This window comes from Pogonomyrmex barbatus, unplaced genomic scaffold (genome assembly GCF_055798465.1).
Source record: "Pogonomyrmex barbatus isolate J1 unplaced genomic scaffold, ASM5579846v1 scaffold11, whole genome shotgun sequence".
Lineage (NCBI taxonomy): Eukaryota > Metazoa > Arthropoda > Insecta > Hymenoptera > Formicidae > Pogonomyrmex > Pogonomyrmex barbatus.
Window position 1 is genome coordinate 7021111 of NW_028297107.1, and position 27707 is coordinate 7048817.

The window sequence follows — 27707 nt, forward strand, 5'->3', positions numbered from 1 at the left end:
TTAGTATAAATTAAGATCGTCGAACGCTCCTTTGTCTCTTTTATAGTTGCAGCATCGAGAACCGAAGAAAAGGAATGATTCGAGAAAAAGAAAATTGCATTATAAAATTATATTTTCCAAAAGAAAACAATAACAGTAATAAAATAAAATTATCAGTATAAAATAAAATTAATATCTTATCGCAAGACGAAAGAACATGAGTTCTCGCTTTATTATTAATTATCTTAATAATAAAAGTTATATAAAAAAAAGAATATATTTTATATATATAAAATGATAAAATTGTAAAATGATAAAAGTTATGTCTTAATATTTAAAATCGCGCATGCGTTAACCTAAGGTACCGCTCGACTGCATCTACATCATTTCGGATGAACGTTCGCAAATTTTAATTTTCTGCAAACGTTACACGTACATAAAGTCTCAGTTCCCCATAAAGCGACTTTTCCAGATACGCAGATTACAAAAACCAATCACAAATTAGTTTAGCATTTCTGTTAGAGAGTACAAAAACTCTACTCAGCAATTGATTGTATTAATTACGCATTTCTCGAAATTCCGCGAAATACGCTCTATGTGAAAGAAGGCTTTCAAAATGGCGTAATGTGTTTTAGTAAAATATTAGAATACGCAGATTATGCTTACGCAAGTTACGCTGCATGTGACGGCATCCTAAAAGTGAACTAAAAAATGTCATTGAAAAATACGTGATCGATGCCCTGGGAATCGATCATGTAACTTTTCCCTTAGGGCGGAAACGTGAAAAGTGAAAAGTTTCACGTGAACTTACGATCATGTACGATTTTGCGGGATCATAATTCTCTCAAACGTGAAAATGTGAAATTTTTCACGTGAATTTTTTCGCCATATACCATGGTGGTGAAAAGGCGAAAATCTAGGGAATTAATAAATATGCTTCGGAATTAAAGAAGATTAAGGCTGCGTTAGGATTAAGTACGTAATACATATACAATGGTTATTAAAAGATGGTTATTAAATTGGTTATTAAAAGATGTATATAATACTGTATCAATAAAATAATTTTCATTAGCTATAAAACTTATAAAACTATGTTTCATGATTTCACTTTCCATGCATCCAAGCTACATACATAATCGCTGTACATCAAAAGTTTCACGTGAAATGTCAAGGTATGAAAAATGAAAAGTAACAAATGAAAAATGAAAAGTAAAAAATTTCACGTAAAGTTACATGATTGACCTCCTGTTCTACGATGCGTTTTGTATCAGTGTAGTGGGCCGTAAGAATGAGCCAATTACAATCAAGTATTCTCCCCACATTTGTCTGTGATTGGCCCATTTTTACGGCCCACGACTCATGAAACCGACACACGATGCATTGTAGAATAGGCCTCAAGCAACTATGGATGGGCTTATTTACCGATTTAGTGTCGGTCCACAATAAGTATTTAATCTTTAAGTCGTAAAAAATTGACCAATCATAGTCGATTATTCTTTTCATATTCGATTATAATTGGTCAATTTCTTACGTCTTAAAGCTTAAATCACTTATTGTGGACCGACACTTAGAGTCGGTTGTCTTAGAGACACTATAATCAGAGACTCTTCACGAAAAATCAACTTTTGATTGGTCTGCCATCTTTTGGCTATTCTCACTTATTTTCAAATACATTAACTACATTAATCTTAAATTGTAATATTATACTTTAAAAACATAAACGTTTTAAAGATAATAAAATATGTATATATATGTATATATGTATATATATATATATATATATATATATATATGTTTCTTTTTGTGCATATGTGTGCTTGTATGTGAACTACAATATTATTTCTAACCTATCACTCTTTTCTTTCTTACTCATGGAGCATCAGGAGAATCACATCAATTCACCATGCAAAGCCTGAATTTATGAATTATGATTTATTGTGAAGGCATGTACATTTCACAGATCATGGTTAATAATAATAATGATAATAATTTCTAAAAATTATTTATAATGACAGCAACATCCGAAAACTGGAAAGTGCAACGCAGCATTTTAAAAATATGCCTTTAGGAAATTTTTTTAACAAAAAAAAAGAATAAAATAAATTATATTCATTAATTTGTGTTATTTTTTTATAAAATCATTAATTTCTTAGCTATATTCCTATTAAATTCTTACAATTACAAAGCGCTATTTAAAAAAAAAGTAATTGATCATTGATATTTTTTGTGAATAATCGATTAATTAACATCAGTCGATTCAAACATCGATTAACTTAACATCGATTTTTTTTTCATACATCGTCCATCAATCTCTATAAGCAGCTATTATCTACGCCGTTTAGTTGTTTAGTTACAGGCTGCGTTCCGATATTCACTGCCAGTACTGAAAATATATAATTCAGGTTACGTATATTAAATTTTCAGTATTTACAGTGAATATCGGAACGCAGCCACAGTAGCGCTCTCCGTTGGTGCCTTTCATATTTGCATATGTTAAAATGAACTGCGTATGTGTGAGCGAGATATGTAACTAATCAGAGCAGAATATTCCACTTTATTTCCTCTTTTTATTAATTTTTCTCTTTCTTATTATAATATTTCTCTTTCTAACTTGTACATACACAGTATAGGCATAGAATAGAAATGTACATAGGCGCATGAAATTTATTTCTTGGTATTTCTTTCATTATATATTCTTCAATGAAATATACATACAGAAATAAAATTAAATTTTAAATATAAAAAAATAATTTTAAATAAATTTTATATAAATAAGAAGGGAGGGTGTGCGTCACGACGGGGCCCGACCACGAACCAGTCGTGAAAACTCGTAATTATTTTGCGAAAAAATACCACCTCAGCCAGGAATCGAACCTGGATCTCCTCCTGCTTACCGGGCAGGCATCTTATTCTTTCGACTATCGATGTGATGATATTTATCGCAATAACGTGTTTAGAACAACAAGTCAACAATACAATGACATACACACATATACATATATTACAATATACATGTGTGTGTGTGTGTGTGTGTGTGTGTGTGTATTTTCTCGAATCCCCACGACCGGTACTCCAGAGAGATGATAGTCCATATAATAAAATTTGTATTGCTATATTATATTATGTATTGTCGTATTATACAAATAAAATTATACATGGCTTTCTAAAAATAAAAGTTAATTAATGAAGTTAATAACAATTAGCAATTTACATCTGAAACAAAAAAAAGTTATAAATTATTTAAAAAAACATACATATAAATTTATTATATAAAACTGTAATTTATTATATGATAATGTATATGCAAATATACAAATTAAAAAAATAAAAAGAAAAAATACATTAGATAAAACAATATGTTAAACACATTGTAAATATATAAATAGTATATTAATTGTTAATAAATTAAAAAAAAAATATTGTTGGTATATCTTCATCAATGTTAACTCTATAAAATATATAAAACAAGTATTATATTATGTAAATAATGAATGAATGAAATAAGTAAATAATGAATAGAAATAAAAAGTTCATAAATCATAGACTTACACAAAACATATAGATTTAAAAAATGAAGAAACAAATATTGACAAACAATACATAGGTATAAGCCGAGTACATGTTAACAAACTACAACGAGAAACTTGGCTATTTTTCGGCAAGCAGGATCTTTGGTTGCTAGATTTTTCTAAATGAAATAAATTTAAAGTCATGGGATAATAAAAAAGGGGATTTTAATTGATATCAAAAATATTGATTATCGAATTGTTATAGAACTACTACGTTGGAAGATCACTTGTAATGGCGCGTAGTTGGTGATATGACTGTTTGAATTTATTTACAAAAATCTAGCAACCAAAGGGTGAGATCCAATCGGACACATTGCCGATTGGTCGATTAAATAAAAAAATTTTTTATAGGTGGCTCACTAGAAAATTCCTAGGCATCGGCTGATGTAAATGGTGTGTCCGATTGAAAATGTGCGCATCTGGGACGCTTTCCAACCAAAGATCTTGCTTGCCGAAATTGACAAATATTAATATAATTTAAAGTATGTCATATTAAAAGATATAATAATACAATAAACATGAAATTTAAGTGCAGATGCAATGTTAAACAAATTGTAAATAAGATGCCTTAACTTCTAATATTCATAAATTAATGTTTTATTTATTTTTTTTCATACAATTCATCAATCGTTAGTTCGTACCTTAGCTAGTCGACTCATCTCGATATGAACTAAGGAAAGAGCAGTAAAAAAAGAAATTTAACAATTAAAGTTAAAATTTTAATTTTTTTATAACACCTACGAGATGTATGTTCCTGCCACTCTTCGTTGAATGCTAAATGCTTGTATAGGCATCTCATGCTAACAAACGGAGAAATTATAGGGAAGAAGTGAGACGGGACATCCGTGCCCTAATTGGTTACATACCTCGCTCGCGCATGTGCAGTTCATTTTTACATACGCTAAAATCGGGAGAGTTGCGCTACTGTATATACTATGGTTCGATATCCAGCACATAGTGATGGGCACATGTCCGCGCAGTTATATCGAATATGTGTATGCGGCATCACGTATTGTTCGATATAGCACGTTCGCACGCGTATTCGAGTTTATGCGCGCTTGGTGCACGCTTTTATATATTTTCAATTTTACACTTCCGGTTATGTTTATCAATATCGTTGATAAGTACAACTATTGAATAAAAATTTTAAATTTACTTTAGCGATCGTACACTTTATATCCTTAAAAGTTTTCGGTTTCTACAATTTACAAGACAAACAATTTTCATTAGAAATAGGAATATCTTAGAAGGAAATTATGTTTTTATAAATATGAATCTACTTGGAACTTGGAAGCGTTTTGATTGACCAAAGAATTTTGTCAAAACAAAAAATTTTATAAATTGATCAATCAAAAAGTCGAATACTTCGAAGCATTTATAGCATCAAGTAGATCGCATTCTATGGATCATCTTGGATTTGTACGTATTTGAATCGTACGACGCACCATCATAGAAAAACAGTTGCGTTTTTATAAATTAAATCTTCACTCTTGAGATTCTTTAAATTGAAGATTTATATTTAAAATTTGATTCGCGAGCTAAACACTTCCATCTTTCCATCGCTTCATTGAGCGTGAGGTAAACGAAGAGAAAATGAAAAAAAGGATAGACGATCGAATCTACTGTGCCGCATCGCTTATTTGCGCTTGCTTATACTTAATTATTTAATTCAAATACGCTGCAGCGAAAGAGATACTATTAATAAGGATAATTACTGCATATTCAGTATACTTAATTACGAATGAAATAAGGGTGATATATTGGTATTGTAGGTTGCATAGACACCTTAATAATTATGCTTTCGAAAAGTGTCAAGACAACGTTATTGTGCGGCTCAAGAAATCTAACAAGTAAATCTTTCATGTTTGAGGTACGTAATCTTCAAACATGTTATAATAATTATTAAATTATCAATCAACATCAATATCACTTGTTACATATCATTTGTCAACATCTATTTCGATATAAAATATCCGCTATTGTCCACTTCCAAAAATAAACTTTTCCAGTAAACTTTTCTTATGTAGGTTGCAACGTATTGGGCGGAGGAAGGACAACGTGTCGTTTATGTTACTCCGATGCCTTTGGAAAAACGACCGGCGGCTTGTCACGACAGAGGAAATCCATCAGGCGCGGCTCTGAAATTAATGACATTTATGTAAGATTTATGTAATATTTTTTTATACCGAATGTCCCATTCGTCATCGATCATACCATTGTACTTTTTCAAAATTTTGATACACCTTGGATGAGTCATTTTAAAATGAAACAATTTAAACAGATTTATTTGCAACTATATTGTATTCAAGATTCATGGGTCATTGAAACTATTATATCTACATCCTACATATTTCACCAAGTATAGCAACGTCTTATTAGTAGTATTATTATAGTATTTATTTACACAGGTATTTGTCGGATTATGAAACACTCGTAGAGCAACTTGTTAAACTGCACACTTATGCAGCTGTACCTTCCGTGCTTTTGATAGACGACTTGGACAATTATTTCAATGACAAAGCTGCGAATGATTCTATTACGCATATCGCCAAAACTTGCTCTTTGATACTTCACTCGATGAAGTTGTGTTCACGAATTTTGAAAAGAAACGTAAGGGAAAAACTATATGTACAATAAAAACAAAATTCTGCCTTTATATAGGAAATCTCTCTCCCCCTTCCCTTCTCTCTTCTTTTCTTCACTCGTTTTTCCTTCTTCCCTCACTCTCTTTCAAAATTTATATTTAATACATTTCACATTTCGTGAGGCATATAAAAATGATCTTTTTCACTCAAACTTTTTGTTAAAATTATTATTTTTTTTCGGTACCTCTGATCTTTACATTTTTGTATTATGTATAGGTATACGTGTGTGCATGGACCAACTCGATTCTCACCAATAACTTTATTCAAACAATGTACTTTCGTAATATTTGGAATTTGACGGAAGAGGAAAATGGAAAAGTGATATTACTGGAAAAATTTTCTATTGGATCATCGTTAGAACAATCGTATAAATATCATATATTTGAAGACGGAATGCGTGTTCTTCAACAGATACTATGCGATTCAGTGGAAGGTTAATGATATTTTTGTAAATATCATTCTTATCTCGTCATTATCATTATTATCGTTCTTCTTTCTATTTTTTAGATAGTGTAAAAATACAATAAAAAAATTTTTTTAGAAAATGTGTGTAAAATTAACTGTAAATTATTATTACGCGCGACTGATTTTTGTACCGATGTGTATATAGAAATATATATCTTTCGGGATCGAAGTGAATAAAAGAGAGAAAGAAAAAAGAGAAGGGAAAAAGGAACTGAAAAAAAGAAATAAAGAATCAGCAAAGAATCTAGGGGAAAAGGATAGAAAAGGAGAAGAAAAAAAAGAAAGAAGAAACTCTGCACGTGTGCGCGCGCGCAAATCGCAGGTATGCGTCAACTATTGCATACCTGAATGAACAGGTGTGAGTCGATCAAGCTACTCGTTGTTCACTTGCAATAAGTAATTTTGAGACAGAATGCTGCTAAAACCGATCCAAGTGTCATATCAAGCGTATTTCTCTCTTAATCTGACAATCTTTACATCCATGATATTTATAGACATAAATGTTTTGTAATAAAAATAAAAAGGCCAATTTTTTTCTTATTAATGAAATGTTAGTATAATGCAAATTGCGATCTATTTGCGTAAAATTAATATGTGTAATGCCTATTTCGAGAGTTATCCAACTATCTCGTGTATGTGTCAAAAAGTTTGTCTACAATTATTTGTGATTCGATTTGCAGTACCTGCTCGTCTAGTAAGAGCTAATAAATTTTATATCCCGAAGTTGTTCGTACGTTCATATTCGATGTATCGACGTGTACGAGACACGTGCAAAGTGTTTCATCTGATTATTACTGTGTGAAATGTATATGCGGATGACAATCGTAAGATCAAGAAGAAAGTGAAAAGAACAGAAAGAAAAGAGTGGATAGATGCAATAGAATGTTCATGTGTACATTATTGTTAAAGAGACAAGGATAATTAATGGATTTTGATCGATGAGTCGCTGAGACTGCGTCAACAATATTCAATAACATGGTGTAACCAATCGAATTCGCTTTCTCTTTGCTCTATGTCACGCATCTCTTTTTTCGCGTATAAGTAAATACTCTGTACGTCTATCCGATTAGGTTATCGATAAAAATCTCGGAACATGTCCGATCCTGTTAAGTCCTGTTCGATCTTGTTCAAAGTTCGATCTCTGTTCGTCCTCGCTTTAAGAACATTGAAATATAAAATATCGATTCTCAATTAAAAATATTAATAATGTAACATAAATAATATAATGCACATTCATATGAATATAAAATATCTTAAAATTTATCATATCTGTGTTTGGCCTTTCGATAAAATTCTTTTAAATTTCATTACTACATTAACCTCATGTTATTGTTATGCTTTTTAATTATCTATTTTCTTATAAATATTTTTAAATTTGATACATACTCATTTCGCCGTATATATATATATATATATATATATATATATATATATATATATATATATATATATATTCCATATATTTTATTTCAACATTCTCGTATTAAATAAGTCTAATGCCTAAGATAAAAACTTGCTGGTTCTAGAAGAAAAGCGGGGAGGGGGGGGGGAGAGAAAGAGAGAGAGAGAATATCTCTAATTTTTTATACACGCCATTTGATTTTGAATTCTAACGCAAATCCAATTTATTTCACTTCCGAAACGATTTATCTGGGTAAACCCATATGATATAGTCTATACAATACAAACCTTGCAGCTATGTTATAACACATTGCTGCAATATTGTAACGTTGCAGCAAAGTTGCCGCAGTATAGTTGCAAAGTTTGTGTTGTATGGCATATCCATACCGTAATCATTATATAAAAAGTAAAATATGTAGTAATGGCAAATAAAACAGATTTGTCATTTATATACTTGAATTTAAATGGTGCGGCGTAGTGCAGCATGGCGCAACGATGTGTAATGTGCAGTGGAAGAATGAATGGAAAGGATATTTAATGCGGATAAAACGTACACGCAAAAGATAAAAGATAGATATTGGTTGAGAGTTACTTGGGTAATTCATAATCACATGCAAGAATTGATGTTTCGATACGCATCATTTCATCATCCCGTCCCAAGTAGCATATACCGATTGGCAAACCGTCAGCCAACATCAAACTAACATTAGCTAACGTCTGGCCAACATTCTGTCACTATTCGGAGTACGATCTCCATATCCTTTGGATTGGTGGAAAATATTTTCATAAATTGAGAAAAAGATATAACGTAGCACATCCGTTACATCCGTCGTTGCGATGTTGATTATGAAGGTAACGTTTCTTATTCATTTCTGACTTTTGTATGTATATGCAAATATGCAAATATCCTCTTCCTTTTGCAATCAAAATATCTCAATAAAGATATCGATATAATTAAATTCTCAAGAACGTTGATTTCTTCAAGTTCAGTCATAGTGAGCTCACGGCCGATTATCGACATTCCGGATACACCCGCTTCTCGGATACACCCGCTCGAAGCTATCTATAACCACAAACTTGTTCGCTGTTAAAAGTTACATTCCATCGGCCAAACAACCAGTTTTGAATCGGTTTCGAATTCCCGATGACTCATGGATCAAATGGATCTTGGATCGCATCCGGCATGTGGTGTGAGCAAGAAGGAAAATGAGAATAATCATCATGATTTGATAGGGATGAATTGGATTTCGTATGTTTTCTGCACCAATTTTTCCAATTTAATTCGTGCACGCGTGTTATATTATATAAACTTAATTACGATTCAATAATAAAGGATTTCACTATGAATGCGAATTAATGCGAAATGCGAAAAAAATCAGATATAACATATCTTATATCAGAATTTTACAATTCTGCAACATAACTTCTAGCATTTTAGCCATAATAGTATATGCAGATTCCATGAGAATGTTCGGAAGACATCACAAAATAAATTATATATATTTTCGTCGATATTTGAGACATAGAATTAATATAAAATGCGATTAATGTAAAAAATATTCATGGGTTCAACTTTTCTATTATAGGAATGCTAAGAAAAATATATATATATGTATGAATATATATATAAAAATGTGTATATATATATATAAATGTGTGTGTGTGTGTGTGTGTGTGTGTGTGTGTGTGTGTATATATATTATATTATATATATATATTTTATATATATATATATATATATATATATATATATATATACACACACATTTCGTTATATCTGTACACTAAGAAACGTATATAGATGTCTATATACATATGTTAGAACGTCATTATGTACTGAGTAAACAAAATGACTACTCGGAACATTTTTTGTATAATGTAATGTTTACGATAGAAGAAAATCAGGTTTCAGAGATGGGAAATGTCGTACGATTTATGACACTTGAAAGTTCTGAAAGAGAGAAAGAAAAAAAGAGGTATGGCTCAGATGGAAATCGCAGAATTTGTGAGGAATACCAAAAGTACATTGGATTGATTCGTCAAAAGATATTAGACAGATTATCTTCTCGAGATCTGAGATTGCGTGAGTACCAAAGAATACCATGTACGTACATGTTCATTATATTGATACCGAGTCATCGTACCGAGGTAGCTATGGATTGTTTCATCTATTTGAGTATTTTTCAAGGAAACCATCTCTCTTTCATTTATCAAAGAAATATTCGCTGGCAAATAAATTTTTCCCTAGAGGCACGTTACACATTTTTATTTTAAATTTAGTCTAGTTCAGTTTAGCATTTTGGATATAGTTTGGTCTAGTTTAATTTAGTTTAATTTAATTCTCTCGCTTAAACTTTACCAAGTTTGTTTAATTCAGACTTCATAACTATAGTTACGATTGTAGCTATTATAAAATATATTAAGTGAGATATAAAATTTTAAAGGTTAAAAAATTACAAGAGCGATCATTGAATCACAGTGTAAATGACTAGTAAAAGAATCGTGACTCGTCGAGAGAAAAAAAGAAGGAATAAAAATATAGAAGTTATCAAATATACATCTAATGATAAAGTACGTCTAAGATAAAGTTTTATTAAAGTTTCTACTGGTTATGGTTTCTACGGTTTCACAGGGAGTATCGTACGAATCCCTACTCCCGATAGGGATCGGGGCCCCGCAGCGTTGGAAGAGGAACGCAGTAGCAGAGTGTCTCGGAGTGCCACGAAACGAATATCAGGCCGTTGCAGAGGTTGCTCCAGCGGCCTGCCAAGTGGCAAGTGCCAGTTGATCCGCAGCATTCGCTACGATTGGATACAGTACGCTTGAAGCGCGCGCGCATACGGTGCACCAAAGGGATAATTTTCGGATTCACCGCCCCTTTGTGCCCCTTCGAGAAAAAACGAAATACCAATGAATTTCGCAGAATATGTTGTTGAAATGAAAAGACAGACGAACAGAAATGTGCTATACATTGGAAACATAGGAATGTAGCGAGCGTACATGTGTAGCTGTGCGCGGGCGTGCTTTTCAGACGAGTTTCCCGTCCATTCGTCATTTTCCTCATTTTCCGAGAAACACATTGAGAAGATTGGAGAAAACGCAATGATGATCCCGACGATACGAGCCATCGTTGTTTTATTGTTCATCGTCGATTTCGATGCTGTGGCAGCTAATACTGTGACATCAGCTAAGGTACTCGAGAAATTTACTTTTATTTTTATTCATTGACATAAATTGACTTGCGAGGAGGGGGGAGGGAGGAGAGAGAGTGAGGGGAGGTAGGGAGAAAGAGGGGGGAGGGGGAGGGGGAGGGGAGAGAGGGGAGAGAGAGAGAGAGAGAGAGAGAGAGAGAGAGAGAGAGAGAGACGAGAGAGAGAGAGAGAGGAGAGAGGAGAGAGAGAGAGAGCGAGGAGAGAGAGAGAGAGAGAGAGAGAGAGAGAGAGAGCAGAGAGAGAGAGAGATGAGAGAGAGAGAGAGAGAGAGAGAGAGAGAGAGAGAGGAGAGAGAGAGAGAGAGAGAGAGAGAGAGAGAGAGAGAGAGAGAGAGAGAGAGAGAGAGAGAGAGAGAGAGAGAGAGAGAGAGAGAGAGAGAGAAGAGAGAGAGAGCGAGAGGAGAGCGAGAGAGAGCGACACGGAGACCGGACGACGACGAGAGAGAGACCTTAAATATTACCTTTGGCCGCCATTGCACGCAAGACTTCAAATAACTGTTGATACACGCAACAACGAGACGCACGCGTGAAAAACATGCGTTCTGTTGCAGATGCAGTAGTGTTAGAGATTTATAACACTGGCGCTGCTTTGTCAATTCTCGGCACACTAAATAGTTTCATCGATTCATCGCTTTGTTACTTTCTGCTTATAATCTTTGTAAATTTGGAAATTTTATTAAATTGCAAGCTGTCATATATAAAAAAAAATCCTAAAGTAAAGTTTCACGTTTTATTCTTTTCTCGTTTGAATTAATAGAAATATAATATTTATAATATATCATATTAATATTTACTTATAATATATCATATTAATATTAATTATATAAATTCAATTGAGAAAGACGGAAAAAAAAAACAAGGACAGATTCCGTACAACGCTAATTTCTTCAAGTTGTAAACTAGAATTTGAGACGTAAAGCGTAAGAAAGATTCTAAGAGCAAAATATATGCACGTAATATATGCAGTAACGTGTCGTATTTAAAAAGAGAAGAAATTTGAAGCAGCAAAACTTTTACTGTTCTTAGCAATTGTATATCAATTTAGTAATTTCATTCCCAATTTCATTCTGGAATGGCGGTAATCTCGCGCTGACAACTCGAAACGGAGGAGAAAATCTAAAAAATTCATTTATTACAGATTTAAAAAAAACAAGTGATCAAGAAAGTTATATTAATTGTAAAATACAGATTTGTCGGACAAAAATTCGTTTATACAGCTCTTTTCTTTCATACTTAAAATTGAACATCTTTGACTTGTTTCGAATATCATTACATACATATAACTCGGGCGTTATGCGTTATGTATAAAAAAAAAAATAATAGTATTAAACAATTGTATAACAAAAGAAGAAAAGAGTTGACTTTTATTTAAACTTATGGACATAATGAGACATGCCATTTATAACAAAGTATTCGCATGTCGCAATAACAACTCATTGAATTAAATATATATAATATATTTTTATGCGATCGTTTTCAAAATTATACGAATGAATGCGTGCGAGGTTATACACGTGAATAAAAAAATCGAGCAGTTCAATCAATTTCCATAATGATAAAATAGTAAAGGCGATAAAATAGTCACTGTACTAGCGCGCCTTTCCAATGCCTGATGCAGCGTTTGAAGAGAAAATCATTTTTCTTTATACCGTGGCCATTCGTTTCCTTCTTATCAAATTAATTACGATAAAAGGCGACCGAGTAACCATACAATTATTCTCTTCCCGTCGAGGCTTCCGTCAGCGAGACACCACATTGTACGAGCCAGTACATCATACATCGTTCAACGAATATATAATTAGACGCGGTTTATATGCGACGAGTGGTGATGTATGTTTGTTAAAATCGATATTGTTATTTATATAGTCAACATTTATGCATATATGGCTCCATAATGACCGGCTGATTAAGACTGATATAATTGTGAATTTAGTTTATCTTTTAATTTATCGCAACTTTATCAGGAAATTTGCACGTTAGTCTTCAATTGACTCTGATCGTGAGTAAAATCTCTATGAGAATCTCTATGAGAAACTTGCATAGTTTTTTAGGATTCTCCTCTTCTGTTCTTTCATTCCATTTTCAATCAACTCAATTTCATAAGTTCCTGTTTTTACCCTTTCACTCTTTTGCTTTTACTTTTCGTTTTTTATGAATGAGATTATAGAATTTTCTAAATCGTCATTTATCACACACGCACGCACGCATGCACGCACGCGCGCGCACACACACAAATGACTTTCCTTAAACGCAATGAAAATACTTCGTACGTCTAACTATTTGAATATTTTCGACGCATTTGTGACTTACAGAGAAAAAAAAAAGAAGAAATTTATTAATATAAGCAGTATTTAACAGCACGTAATTATCTCTTGATTTTTTTATTTTTTATCAGGAGGAATGTAGGAAAAGGATAGCTGAATGCATGATGAATGGTGGTGGAAGCATGCCGATGTGTGGAAGTGACGGAATCACATATTCCAATCAATGTCAAGTTATTTCTAAGCAATGTCAAGGCATGTCCGTCCTTATCAAACATTCCGGACCTTGTCCAGGTTTGTATCTTTATCTTTGTCCTTTGTCCTTTGGTGTGGACCATACACGCGCAAGATTTTCGTAACTGGATCAGTTTACGCATTTGTAAAGAATTTGTCAAGGAATTTCTCAAGTTATAATCCAAGCGTTGCCTCATACGCGTTTCAGAACCTCTTTCTCCCTCCTGTCTTCCTCATTCTTCCAAAATTACAGGTTCCTATGTATTATTGATATCATATACGTAAAGATAAAACAAGCAAAAATGAAATTACATTAGCGTACGCATGTACATACATACGTAGATACGTAGATACGTACATACATACATACATACATACATACATACATACATACATACATACATACATACATACATACATACATACATACATACATACATACATACATACATACATACATACATACATACATACATACATACATACATACATACATACATACATACATACATACATACATACATACATACATATACACACACGTATATGTATATGTATATGCATATGTATATATGTGTTTTTATATATATATATTCATATTTTCTATTCTACATATGTATATGTATGTGTGTGTGTGTGTGTGTGTGTGTGTGTGTATATGTATATACATATATATATATATGTATATATATATATATATATATATATATATATATATAATATATAGAATATAGAATTCTATATAGAAATTTCACATAACTTGTTAAGCCAAAGGAAAATGTGACGATAATATTATTTGGCTTTTATCCAGAGACACCGGCATGCTTATCAGCAAGACTGATTGCTCGACCGGGTGTACGACCCGCTTGCCAAAACGATGGAACGTATATGCCGGTTCAGTGCCACGCGGAGACCGGGTATTGTTGGTGCGTAACGCCGCAAGGCCGGCCGTTGCCCGATACAACGGTAAGATACAAAAAACCGAGATGTTTGAGATCCGGTTCCAGATCTGCTGCTTCTATTAGGAGCGGCCAAAGGCGACGCTCACCTCAGCCTTGGAAACATAGACAGTATGTCGGTAGTAATAGGCAGCGGAATACCTGTGATCGCACTGAAAAGTCCAAGTTTAACGCAAACCTCATCGAAAATTTCAAAATCGAATACAGACGGACTAATATATCCGCTGAAGGTAAGCTGCGCGACAAATTGTTCTCGCACAACACTCACTCACACGACACGCGTAAATAAATAGAGGTCATTTATAAAGAATGAACTTTAATAAGCTCAATTAATTACACTGTTCGTGATACAATCCGCTCGCACGTCACCTCTTAAAACCGTCTCTTACGAATCTCAGTCTCGAATCTCCTCAATCAATAAATCAGTAATCATAAACAACGGCGCATTGGAACGATTTTCTCAACATTACTCGGACATTACTCATACATTACGGGGACCAAAAATGAGCGGACCACCGCTCGGCCACAACACATATCTCAAAATACTAAAGATACCATATCAGATATGTACATACTGTTTTCCTATTGTTAGATGTTAAAAATGTCGAACGGGTATTGTCGTGGAAATTCCTTATGCTGGATCAGAACGCGGACGGCTACTTGGATAAGGAAGAATACAAAGAGCTCAGAAGACTCGCCAAGAAGGCGGTGAGACCGAAGAAGTGCGCGCGCACGTTTGCTCGCACGTGTGACCTAAATCGAGATTTAAAACTATCCAAACAGGAATGGGGTGCTTGTCTCGCCAATGACTTCACTCGTAAGTTGCATACATATCTTCTTTTATGTTGGAATAGAGTTAACATTTAATTATGTATTATTTCAAATTATATACAGCAATTACAATAATAATAGTTTTGAAAGGTTATTAAAACATAGATTATTAAAACTTTTATTAACTCGATTATTTACAATTAAAGTATGATTTCAAAAGATTCGAAAGTTTTTCCTTGTCCTCTTGGATGAAAGGACTGCGCATTTCTAATGGAGTTTATATAATTTTGGAAAAAAAAAGGAAGTGAGAAATGTCTTCGAAAAAGAAAGAAATAAAGACAAGAGTTAAAATTTTATCGATTAAACTTAAGCTTACGATTAAACTTACGATTAAACTTAAGCAAGCTTTCTCTAGAATAATAAATGTAATAAATAATTAGGCAGAACGAATTATCTTATTTTTTTAATTCTCGAGTCTGAGACTAACGATCCACGTAACTTTTAGATTTTAATATGTATTTAACAATGTATTTCAAGGAGAAAACAATCGGCGCTGGACACTTGGGTCGTGTCCCTTGTTAGTTGTTACATTCGTGCTGCCTCACATCGTTTATCGCTGTACCACTTGTATAAACTTTTCTTTTTTATTAGAAACCGAACTCTTGTAATATGCTTGAAACGGCTTTCTTCGGCTTTCTTCGGCTTTCACAAACTTATATTACGAAAATTAAAACTTCTAAATTTGAATAGATTATCGAAAAGAATGAAATATATTTATTCTGGCTTATAATGTACTTCCAGCACTTGACTTGAAATAAGTTTTGACAATTCAATACTGTCTATAAAAATAATACTTTTGGGGGATTGGCTACCATTCTTCTTATCTAGGAAGCTGATTTTATCTTTCACGACAAAGCATTTAGTTTCTGGATTGTAATAATTGTCCTCTCTCCCGGCCCTCCCCGATCATATTAAAGCGCTCTGTGGAAAAATATTCAATCTCAAAGATAATTGCATTTTAGGATCGATCTATTACTTCACTCTGTTTTGATTTTAAGCAAATATGATATCCCAAGAAATTGTTATGAATATTATAACGTGCAAAATGTGTGGAAAAATATTCTAGACAAAAGTTTTATGTCATTCTCGAAGCTCGAGAAACTTGAAACAAACAAAGACGAGAGGAAGGATAGTTCTCTGTCAAGTATAATCAGGTGGAGGAAGAATTGTAATTTCGGTGTCTAAATCGTGGTTCAAATTAACAACGATATCATCGTATCGTAACAGGATGTCGAGGACCATATGTTCCGTGATGCTGTCGTGTCTCGTGTCGCATCGACTCGTTTAACATGCATGAATCCTGCCGGAAGTTGCCTACATGAATGCACGCGTGCGACCGGCTGCTGAGGAATTGAAGTAATTGACTTCATGTATGTACGAGCTAAATTCTCGCCCATGCGTCAAGATGGCAATGATTATTTGCTATTTATGACTGTCTAATAACGCGAATAAATTGTTGCGTATCTATATTTCGCGATACGATAGCCGTTTGTATCCTTTTAATGAATCAAGTAAAATTTTCGAAATTGAATTAATTGATAAAAAATTGATAATTTATACAGAGAATTTATACTTTGAGAATGATAGAATTCCGAAAACAAATTTTATCACAATTTTTGATATCTCGCAATGATTCTATCCCTGACTTTTTTCCAATTTTGATATCTTTCTTTATTTATTGAATTATTAGACATTTATATATTTTTACCAAAAAAAAATACGTAATGCAATCGTACATATGGGTCCACGGTAGCTTTTATCTGATAATTTCTGATTACGAATGCTCTTTAATTACGAAACAATAAAATGCTTTAGAAAGCTTTAGAATGCTTTAGAATGCTTAGAAAAATCTGGAAGAAGAAATAAAATAAAAAAAAAAAATTAAAAAAAAAACGAGAAAGAAATTGACGAGAAAAAAACTGAGATTAAAAAATAGAAATCAAACAAACACGCATCGGTAATGTATAAAGACGGTAATGTATAAAGACAAAGGGTTATATTGGCGCGTGATAAGTATTATATTTTGTGTACTTATGAAATTTCGATTGTTGCTAAATTATCGACCTGTCGCTTGCTAAAAAAATCCTGCAACGCGTCAGTGATGCAAAATCAAAATTGTACATATATAGGTAAGGTCAGTTAGCTGAATGACCTTATTGTTATCATTTAGTACGTTTATTCTTGTCGCTGAACCCGGCAGACGAGCGTCCCGAGGTCTCTGAGGCCCAAAGGACACGGGCCACGGACCAAGGTGAGTCCCAGTCTTGCATTTGACATCGAAAGCACGATGTCTACGTTTCTTTCTCGAAAGAAACGTATTTTTAACGATGTAGCCCTGCAAACTTCAACGTTATTAAAAGGGTGTGCTCTTTATCTCAGGCTAGTTTTTTATGAGTCAAGTATTGATTTTCTTTTTTCATCAAGAGAAATTTTTTTAATACGAGGGAGCGAAAAATTGTTGGAGAAGAGAATACAAATATATCATTTTATTTTTATTACGTAATTTATTAAAATGTTTAATGTGCATGCCAGTGTAACGAGTTTATTTCTTTTATTATTAATTGGACATTTAAAATTATGTTTTAAATTTATGTTATATTGAAAATAATTATTTATTTTCATGTAATAACAAATAGCGGCTGTTCTCAAGGCGTGGGACGATATTTAAAAGAATATTTTGATTGATGGAGGAAGGGAAGAAAGGAGGAGGAAAGGAAAGAAAAAATGGAGGAGAATAAAGAGGAGGCGGGGAAAGGGGGAGGGGAAGAATGGAGAGAGAAGGGGAGAAGGGGGAGGAGGAGATAGAAAACAAATTGATTTTTTTTCTGTTTCACTAAATATAAGACTAACTCGTAACAAATTTATGTATTTTCTACAGTTCTGAAGGGTAGTCCAGCCATCGGCAATCCTATTCAGTATTTACCATTTAACGATGATCAGGCGGATACTAAGGAGGAAAGCGATGGTAAGTTTTCTCATTTGTTACATTAGAACGAATATATTTTAGCCTTGGAAAGTGGATAAATATATATAAATATATATATATATGGATAAATATATATTGCTACAGTGATTAAATGAGGAAAAAAATTTTGATTTGAAATTTTGATTGTTGTACGCAAAATTCCAAATTAATGTTACGTTTCATACGATCTCTAAAGAATTTGAGATCAATTTCTTTTTAATCATAATTTCCAGTATCAATCCGTATTGTGATACGCCATTAATGTCCAAAACTATCCAGGACTGAATACTTACCCAGAGAGCCATATAGATCGTGACGATGTTTGTAAGATATCGCAAAGTAAGATATCGCAATATTCGCATGATATTCGAGATACGTATATGATATATCGAGTATACTAGTAATTATATATACTATATATATATATATATATATATATATATATACTAATAATTCACTATCTCCGCGTTACCTTATCCCGTAGACTTTAGCTGGTAATTTATGGAGATATATCTATAGTACGACATTGGCTTGTTTGAAGTATATCCTCAATATATTCCAGGTAGCAAGATGTTGATAAAATTAAGGTTGCGTTCCAATATTGATTGCTAGTATTGAAAATTAAGAGACATGGTAGTATCTCGGTCAAGTCTATAGTATACGTGACACTCCTTAATAAATGAAAAAAATGAAAAAATGAAAAAAAAAAGAGAGAAAGTGATGAAACTTCTTTCATCTTGTATCATCGCATGTTTCTAAAACGGCCACTCATTTTACTCGGGATCCTGCTCGATGTTGCTTAATTTCTATCCTAAGATAAAACATGCTACTGAAATGATAATATAAATAAAGTAAACTCCCTAATAGCACATGATATCATTCCAATATTCTACATTCGTAATGAAAGTACTGTGATCATACGTACTATTGCCTAATATACTAGAGAACATTTATATGACATCTTGATGGTATATCATTTCTTGTATATTCTTAATCTCATCTTCAGAATATACCGAATATAGCAACTCCCTAACAGAATATAGCAACTCCCTACATGATATCATATGAATATTCTGTATTTATACTGAATATACTGTGATCATATCGAATATACCAAGATTATTTGTATAAAATCTATGTATCCCAAATATCAAGATGACGTCATTATGACAATGATTTAAGGTTATTTTTTGCCAGTGTATTAAAAAACGACATAAAATAAATGTAACATTTGTCACGAAATATTATCGTCATAAATATATTGTCATTTAATTGTCATTTTTAAATCATTTTTAATGAATAAATAATGAAATAATGTTATTAATTGAAATAATATAATTAATTAAACTATCTTTCTTAATTAACTATAATATATAAATAAGAAAAATATTTCCCATATTTAATACAATTATTAACAAATTCATAAATAAATAAACAAAATATATTCAACAATTTATAAACAATTTTTATAATAACAATGATTCTCATTAAACATAATATAGGTTCATGGCTCTATGTATGTAATTAAATTATCCACAAGAATTATATACGAAACCGAGATTTTAAAATTAAGGCTATTTATATGACAATATAGTAACATTTATTAACTGGAGCTATTATATTTTATGTCAAAATTTCGTGTTCACTTATATTATTGCAGATTTCATCCCATTATAGAAGTTAAGCAGCATCGAGCAGGATCCCAAGTAGAATGGGTTGGATCGCTTTAAAAACATGCAATGATACAAGATAAAAAATGTTTCATTATTTTCTTTCATTTTTTTAAATTTTTTTCACTTATTTTCCGTAAGAGATGTCACGTATATTATAGATTTTCACGATCTATATGGCTGTCTGGGATATCCTTATGCATACTCTACATGATGTACTGTTTTTAAATCGTTTTCATCCTATGGCCACATTGTGGGATATTCTCCAGTACATAATAGGGATTAATTTAGTGAGCGGTAATAACTAAGTACATTCCACAGTATATCACAGTATTTCGAATATTCGGAGAATATCATATACTTGTATGATATTATGGAACGTTCTTAGAATAGACGAGTGCTATTAGGGAACGTACTGTCAACCGTATATTTTTCTGATTTTTTTGACATTAAAGATTACAAGATTACAAAATTCAGATTAGAAAAAAAATTAAAATTGGATTTATTTTTTAATAAAATATAAAAAAATAAAAAAATGGATGAAATGGTTTTTATTATTTAATAGGTTTTTTTATTTAATAGTTTTTATTATTCTTTTTATGGTTTTTTGTCAAGGAAAAGTGAATTAAAAACTTACCTTTCTTGTTATATAAATATTGTTCACTATCAATTTCTATTATTTCATTTCTATTATTAGACTTGTGAATGCAGCCATGATAACTGATAACTCTGATAACTGTTTACACTGGCTGCTTTTCTTTTAAGTGATACTCTCTATACAAATGTTATTCTATCTTCAACAACAAAACAGTTCTATCTTCAAAAACAGTTCTATCTTCAAAAACAGTTGAAAAACAGTTTACGCGCTCAAATTTTAATTTAGGCGCGTAAAATTAAATTATCTCTGCGAGCTCGGTTTTTGAATCCGAAGTGAAGTCGAAGAACTTAATTCGCTCTAAAATTAATACCGAATGCAGATGAAATGACATCTAGCAGAAAGATGTGAATTGCTGAACGATTTTCGAGGTGAAAGAACAAACAGATGTCTCTGATTTATTAGGTGTAACAAATTAGTTAGGTATAACAAAAAAGTTCTGAGCTTTAGATTTCATACAACCGAAATAACAATTTAAATTTTATATATCTTCCCACCCTTTTGCGGTTTTAAAGCGTTGACATTTAGCCTTCTAAAATGCCATACAGTTTGGCGTTTGATGCATATAACCTCAAAAATCAGTAGTGTTCACGATGGCAATAACAAAAGAGCATATTCGATTTTCCATCCACTTCGCGTTTCATCTGAAGAAAAATGCTGCTGAAGCCACTGCAATGATTTGTGCTGCATATGGAGAAAACGCTGTAAGTTATACTACATGTAAAAGATGGTATCAAAAATTTCGCCAAGGAGATTTCAGTCTTGAAGATAAACCGCGTGCTGGACGCCCTCAAAAGATTGAAACGGATGAATTGCAAGCACTGCTGGATATAAACTCTGCGCAAACTGAAAAGGAGCTTGCAGAACAGCTTGGCGTTACGCAGCAAACCATTTCCGTACGTTTACATACGATGGGAAAGGTTCAAAAGGAAGGCAGATGGGTTCCGCTGAATTGTCCGAAGACAACAAAAATCATCGGCGTGACACTGCATTCACTTTGCTTTCAAAGTTCCGGAAAAAAGATTTTTCGCACAAAATCATTACAGGCGATGAAAAGTGGATTCTTTATGATAACCCTAAACATAGAAAATCATGGGTTGACCCTGGTCAACCTTCGACATCGACGTCAAAGCCCAATATCTACGCCAAGAAGGTTTTGCTTTATATCTGGTGGGATTGGAAAGGTGTGTTGTATTACGAGTTGTTACAACCGGATGAAACAATCACGGCAGACTGCTACCAACAACAATTGACCAATTTGAGCGATGAGAAGAAAAGAGGCCATTTACTGGCCAAGGTCATAAAGAGACGTCATAAAGTGATCTTGCTTCATGACAATGCTCGACCACATGTTGTGAAAGCGACTGAGCGACCATATCTTTGCGTTAGGCTGGGAACTTCTCCCGCACGCGGCGTATAGCCCAGACATGGCGCCTTCTGATTACTATCTATTCCGGTTGCTGCAGCATCATTTGGCTGATACACATTTCGTGAGATTTGAAGAGATACGAAAATGCATTGATGATTTTATCGCTTCGAAGCTGGTAAGCTTCTATCGTCAAGGAATTCGCAAGCTACCCGAAAGATGGCAAAAGGTCGTTGATGCAAACAGGGAAATATTTCACTGATTAATATTTTTTTGTTTGTTTTTGAATAAAGATTGAATTTTACAAAAAAAAGCTCAGAACTTTTTTGTATACCTAATATAAAACCGAACGCAGTAACTGAATGTACTGTGATCATACCGAATATACTAAAATTATTCGTATAAAATTTATGTATCTCAAATAGATGACGTCATTATGACGATGACCCAAGCAAGCAAAACGCTAGCAATTTGCTAGCAGATTAGCAACAAATTCGACCAGATATTGATCTATAGTCATCTGTGTGCGCATTAGGCTCGGGATTTGTCAACAAAGCCTGCTAACATGCTATACCAGCAGATTGGCGGCAAAAATTGAGCAGAATCTGTTGACATGTTATGCGAACAGATTTGACAAAAACCGAGCAGAGCCTGCTGACATGCTATGCCAGCAGATTGGCGGCAAAAATCGAGCAGAGTTTGCCTTAACATCCTTGTTGGACGATTACGTCTTGCATCAAATACATACATAAAAATATATAAATAATAAATGCATGTTTAAATTTTGATTATGATTTCGCTTATATAGAAAGTTTGATAAAGTTTGCATACGAGAAACAGACGCCATCTAGCAATAGTTTTCGACGGAATATCATACAAGTATATTCGAGATATTCTCCGAACATTCGAAATATTGCGATATACTGTGGAATGTACTTAGTTTTCCAATTATTGTGTTTAAATATGTGTGACAGGCTCTGCTTGGTTTTTGCTGGAGAGATTTTTGAAGAGAGTTTGCTCACATTGTCAGATATTACAGACTCTGTGTGCAATTTGTTGCCTTTTTGCAATCAAACGATGATAACAGGCTCTGCTTGATTTTTGCTAGCAATCTGCTGGCATAGCATATCAGCAAGTTTTGTCCTATTTTTGAGGACAGTTTGCTTACAACATCAGATATTACAGACTTTGTGTGCAATTTGTGGCTTTTTTATCACCAAATATTGGTAGCAGCTCAAAATCTGTTTCTGTAGGTTTTGCCAATGGGGAATTTAAGATCATTTTTTGTCAGTGTACTAAAAAATAACGTAAAATAAATGTAACATTTGTCACGAAATATTATCGTTATAAATATATTGTCATTTAATGGTCATTTTTAAATTATTTTTAATGAATAAATAATGAAATAACATTATTACTCTAATAGCACTTGTCTATTCTGAGAACGTTCGACGGAATATCATACAAATATATTCGAGATATTCTCCGAACATTCGAAATACTGCGATATACTGTGGAATGTACTTAGATCGTTACTACCGCTCACTAACCTAATCCCTAGTATGTACTGGAAAATATCCGGCAGTATGGTCATAGGATGAAAATGGTTTAAAAACAGTATCATGTAGGGCATGCATAAGTGTATCCCAAACAGCCATATAGATCGTGAAAATCTATAATATACCTCTTATGATACCTCTTATGGAAAATAAGTAAAAAGAAATGAAAAAAAATGAGAGAAAGAAATAAAACATTTTTTATCTCGTATCATTGCATGTTTTTAAAACGGTCACCCATCTTACTTGGGATCCCGCTCGATACTGCTTAACTTCTACAATGAGATGAAATTTGCAACTGGAATGATGATATAAATAAACACGGAATTTTGACATAAAGTATGATAGACCTGGTTAACGAATGCTACTATATTGTCATATAAATAGTTTTAAATAATTTTAAAGCCTCGATTGCATATGTAATTCTTATAAATAATTAAATTACATATATAGAGCCGTGAACCTACATTATGTTTAATGAGAATCATTTTTATTATGAAAATTATTTATAAATTGTTGTATATATTTTATTTACTTTTTTATGAATTTGTTAATAATTGTATTAAATATGGGAAATATTTTTCTTATTTATTTATTATAGTTAATTAAGAAAGATAGTAATTAATAATGTTATTTCATTAAAAATGACTTAAAAATGACGATTAAATGACACTATATTTATGATATATAATATTTCGTGACAAATTTTACATTTATTTTACGTTTTTTAGTACACTGTGTACATAAAAAATCTAAATCATCATAATGACATCTTGCTACTTGGAATACATAGATTTTATACGAATAATCTTAGTATATTCGATATGATCACAGTACATTTAGTATAAATACAGAATATTTATATCATGTGCTGCTAGAATATATACGATATAGACAAGCTTAAGAATATACGAGAAATGATATACCAGATGTCATATGAATGATGTTCTCTAGTATATTAAGCAATAGTACGTATGACCACAGTACTTTCAATACGAGTGTAGAATATTCGAATAATATCATGTGCTATTAAGATAATTGAAACATTAATTAAATATCTTTCTTAATTAACTGTAATATATAAATAAGAAAAATATTTCCCATATTTAATACAATTATTGACAAATTCATAAGCAAATAAACAAAATATATTCAACAATTTATAAACAATTTTTAAAATAAAAATGATTCTCATTAAACATAATATATTTACGGCTTTATATATGTAATTAAATTATCTACAAGAATTACATATGCAATTACATATACCGAGATTTTAAAATTGAGACTGTTATAGTAACATTCATTAATCAGATCTATCATATTTTATGCCAAAATTTTGTATTTAATTATATCATTATTTCATTCAGTAGCAGCTTTCATTCCAACATAGAAGTGAGGCAGCATTGAGCCAGGAGTTAGATAGTCCCAACTTAGATGTGTGGTCGTTTTAGAAACATGCGATCGTATCAAGATAAAAGATGTTTCATTCTCTTCTTCTTATTTTTTTAAATTTTTTCATTATTTTCACTTATTTTTCCGTAAGGAGTGTCACGTATATTATAGATTTTCAGTACTAGCAATCAATATCGGAACATAATCATAATCTATTGAAAATTTCCCGTTTTCTTTCCTAATACTGTCATCATTTGCTGCGAATATTCACGGCGAAATTCCATGGAAAGTGTTACCCCGGACATAGGAACGTACTTAGTCGATCGCAGTACGTATGAGAATATTCTGAGATGATCGCAATATACGCATATTGCGATCTTCTCAGAACATACTCAGAACGTACGCGTGCTGTTAGGGATAATACAAAATAAAAAATGTTTTGTCACTTTCTCTCATTTTTTTCATTTATTTTCCGTAAGAGATGTCACGTATATTATAGATTTTCACGATCTATATGTCTGTTTAGGGTATCTTTGTGCATGCCCTACATGATATACTGTTTTTAAACTATTTTCATCCGATGGCCATACTGCGGGATATTCTCTAGTACATACTACGCATTAGGTTAGTGAGCGGTAATAACATCCCAGTCAGCAAAATGTTAGCAGAATTTGCAGTCGGCAAACTGGCAACAGATTTAACCAGAAAATGTTAGCAGATGGACTTCATCTGAGGTCTCATTCTGCTTACATTTTGTTGAAGACAGAACCTGTTGACATTTTGTGTCAGCAGACTGGCAGCAGAAATTGAGCAGATCTTGCCATCAAATTGTGTCGTGCAAGTCCTGTTCGCTTTCTGCCGCCAATTTAACGGCAAACTGCAACAGGGTCTGCTCGACTTCTGCTGCCAATCTGCTGGCATAGAATGTCAACAGATTCTGTCAGGTTTTTGGCAGCAGTTTGCTAACATTGTCAGATATTACAGAATCTTAGCTTTCTAACAGCAAAAATTTATAACAGACTTTGCGTATAATTTGTCCTTTCAGGTTTGGCTCGGGGATTCTAAGTATATTTCATAGTATATCATAGTACATATTTCGAATGTTCGGAGAATATCTTGAATATACTTATAATATCCCGTGGAACATTCTCAGAATAGACAAGTGCTATTAGGACACTTGCTGAGTTCGTTAAGCGTTATAGCTCTTGAAGATTTCTACTTATGGAATTCTAATAAATTTATTAATTTTTTTTCTTGGTAAATGATTGTATATCTTTTTCGTAGCAAATGATTGTATATCGGACAGAAGATCAGTGTTGGAAGATCAGAAGCCAAAACAAAATATATACATTCCACAATGCATGTCCGATGGAAGGTATCATCGAGTGCAATGCTATTCAGGTTATTGTTGGTGCGTATATCAAGATACAGGTAAGCCAATACCAGGAACATCCTCCAAGGATCGTTCGCCGAATTGTAATCCAGCTCCGACTCCTAGTAGACCTATGAAAGGTAATCATAGTACAAGTATATTTTCTTGAAAGTTACGTACTCACGCATACACAAATGTATTTGTTATAAATTCATACATTACATTAATCGTAATGTTCATAGGATGTCCAGAGTTGAAAAAACAATTATTCCTTCGGGATTTAATGGATCTCATGCAGGAGAAAATGGAAACCTCTAGCAACGATTCTAATGAAACTACAGTTAAATGGGAGGCTTCTAAGGAGGAAAGGATAGCCACGTGGCATTTTGTAATGCTTGATAAGAATAAAAATAAGGTATACTAAGCCAAAAACAGTTACTATTTCATATTTTCTCATTAATAAATATAAGGTGATATATCGTCATCATATTCGGAGCTTAATATAGATTTTGACAATTTTTCAATTAATTATGTTATAATTCTAAGGAGAAGAGAATATCTTTCCTTCTTTTTTTAATTAGATGATTTTCCGAATTAAAATTAGTGTTTCCTGATCTGTATTTTCCTGTAATCTTTTTCCTATCATGATTCTTTAATAGTTTTTGGTATATGCTTATCTATAGGTTTTAGAAAGAAAAGAATGGAAAAGTTTTCGTACAATGGTAGCGAATAATAAACAACTTCGGAGATGTGGTAAAAAATTACCGAAATATTGTGACATCAACAATGATAGAAGGATCAGTATGACAGAATGGCTCAGCTGTCTCAATGCTCAGCGTCCAACAACAGGTAAAACAATATCTTTTACTTTTCTTCTTTTTTATCATACATGTAAATTATTGCCTAACAATTGTAAATTTTACGCATATTTCAGTCGATGATCCAGCGAAAACATTAATTACTCCAAAAAGAATAGGTCCAAATCCATTAGACCGATTCCTCAATGATGATGACTAGTATATGATGTGATATAATAAATTGTGTTCGCAATTTCATCAAGAAGCACTTCTTCTTATTACACTCTAATTACTAAGCGATTACTATTTTTGAAATTTTACCGTAAGCCTACAAAGATGTTTCTTCAATATTTTACTAATTTTTGAAAGTTCAAGT

General features: G+C 32.5%; 2 protein-coding genes and 1 long non-coding RNA gene across 10 annotated transcripts in view; 2 read left to right on the forward strand and 1 right to left on the reverse strand.

The window, feature by feature from the left end:
• LOC105426584 (uncharacterized) overlaps positions 1 to 6738 on the forward strand; it is an 11893-nt gene extending 5155 nt beyond the window's left edge. For 2 of the 3 annotated variants that reach the window (XM_089071358.1, XM_089071359.1), the window contains 4 exons: positions 5576 to 5706; positions 5957 to 6158; positions 6410 to 6626; positions 6701 to 6738. In XM_089071358.1, coding sequence (XP_088927484.1) covers positions 5576 to 5706; positions 5957 to 6158; positions 6410 to 6626; positions 6701 to 6720 — 570 coding nt within the window. In that variant the 3' untranslated portion in view covers positions 6721 to 6738. Of the gene's footprint in view, positions 1 to 3738; positions 4544 to 5320; positions 5419 to 5575; positions 5707 to 5956; positions 6159 to 6409; positions 6627 to 6700 lie in introns of those variants that run through there. The other variant, XM_011637879.2, reaches the window with a different exon arrangement.
• On the reverse strand, positions 5193 to 15431 carry LOC148937748 (uncharacterized). Its single transcript, XR_016138046.1, has 2 exons — positions 15300 to 15431; positions 5193 to 5686 (listed from the first exon to the last, which is right to left on the reverse strand). It is a non-coding gene; the product is annotated as an uncharacterized LOC148937748 (long non-coding RNA).
• On the forward strand, positions 10745 to 27596 carry magu (SPARC related modular calcium binding-like protein magu). Of its 6 annotated transcripts, none has more exons than XM_089071353.1 (10): positions 10745 to 11251; positions 13666 to 13825; positions 14577 to 14954; positions 15317 to 15541; positions 17726 to 17806; positions 18434 to 18520; positions 26447 to 26674; positions 26777 to 26949; positions 27218 to 27383; positions 27469 to 27596. In XM_089071353.1, exons 1-10 carry the CDS (start codon positions 11060 to 11062, stop codon positions 27549 to 27551), a joined length of 1773 nt encoding a protein of 590 aa, XP_088927479.1. In that variant the 5' UTR covers positions 10745 to 11059; the 3' UTR covers positions 27552 to 27596. The 6 variants fall into 6 exon arrangements, with proteins under 6 accessions (XP_088927479.1, XP_088927480.1, XP_088927482.1 ...); XM_089071354.1 differs by having other exon boundaries at positions 17756 to 17806; XM_089071350.1 differs by lacking the exon at positions 10745 to 11251 and adding an exon at positions 12837 to 13100.
• The last annotated feature ends 111 nt before the right edge of the window (positions 27597 to 27707 follow it).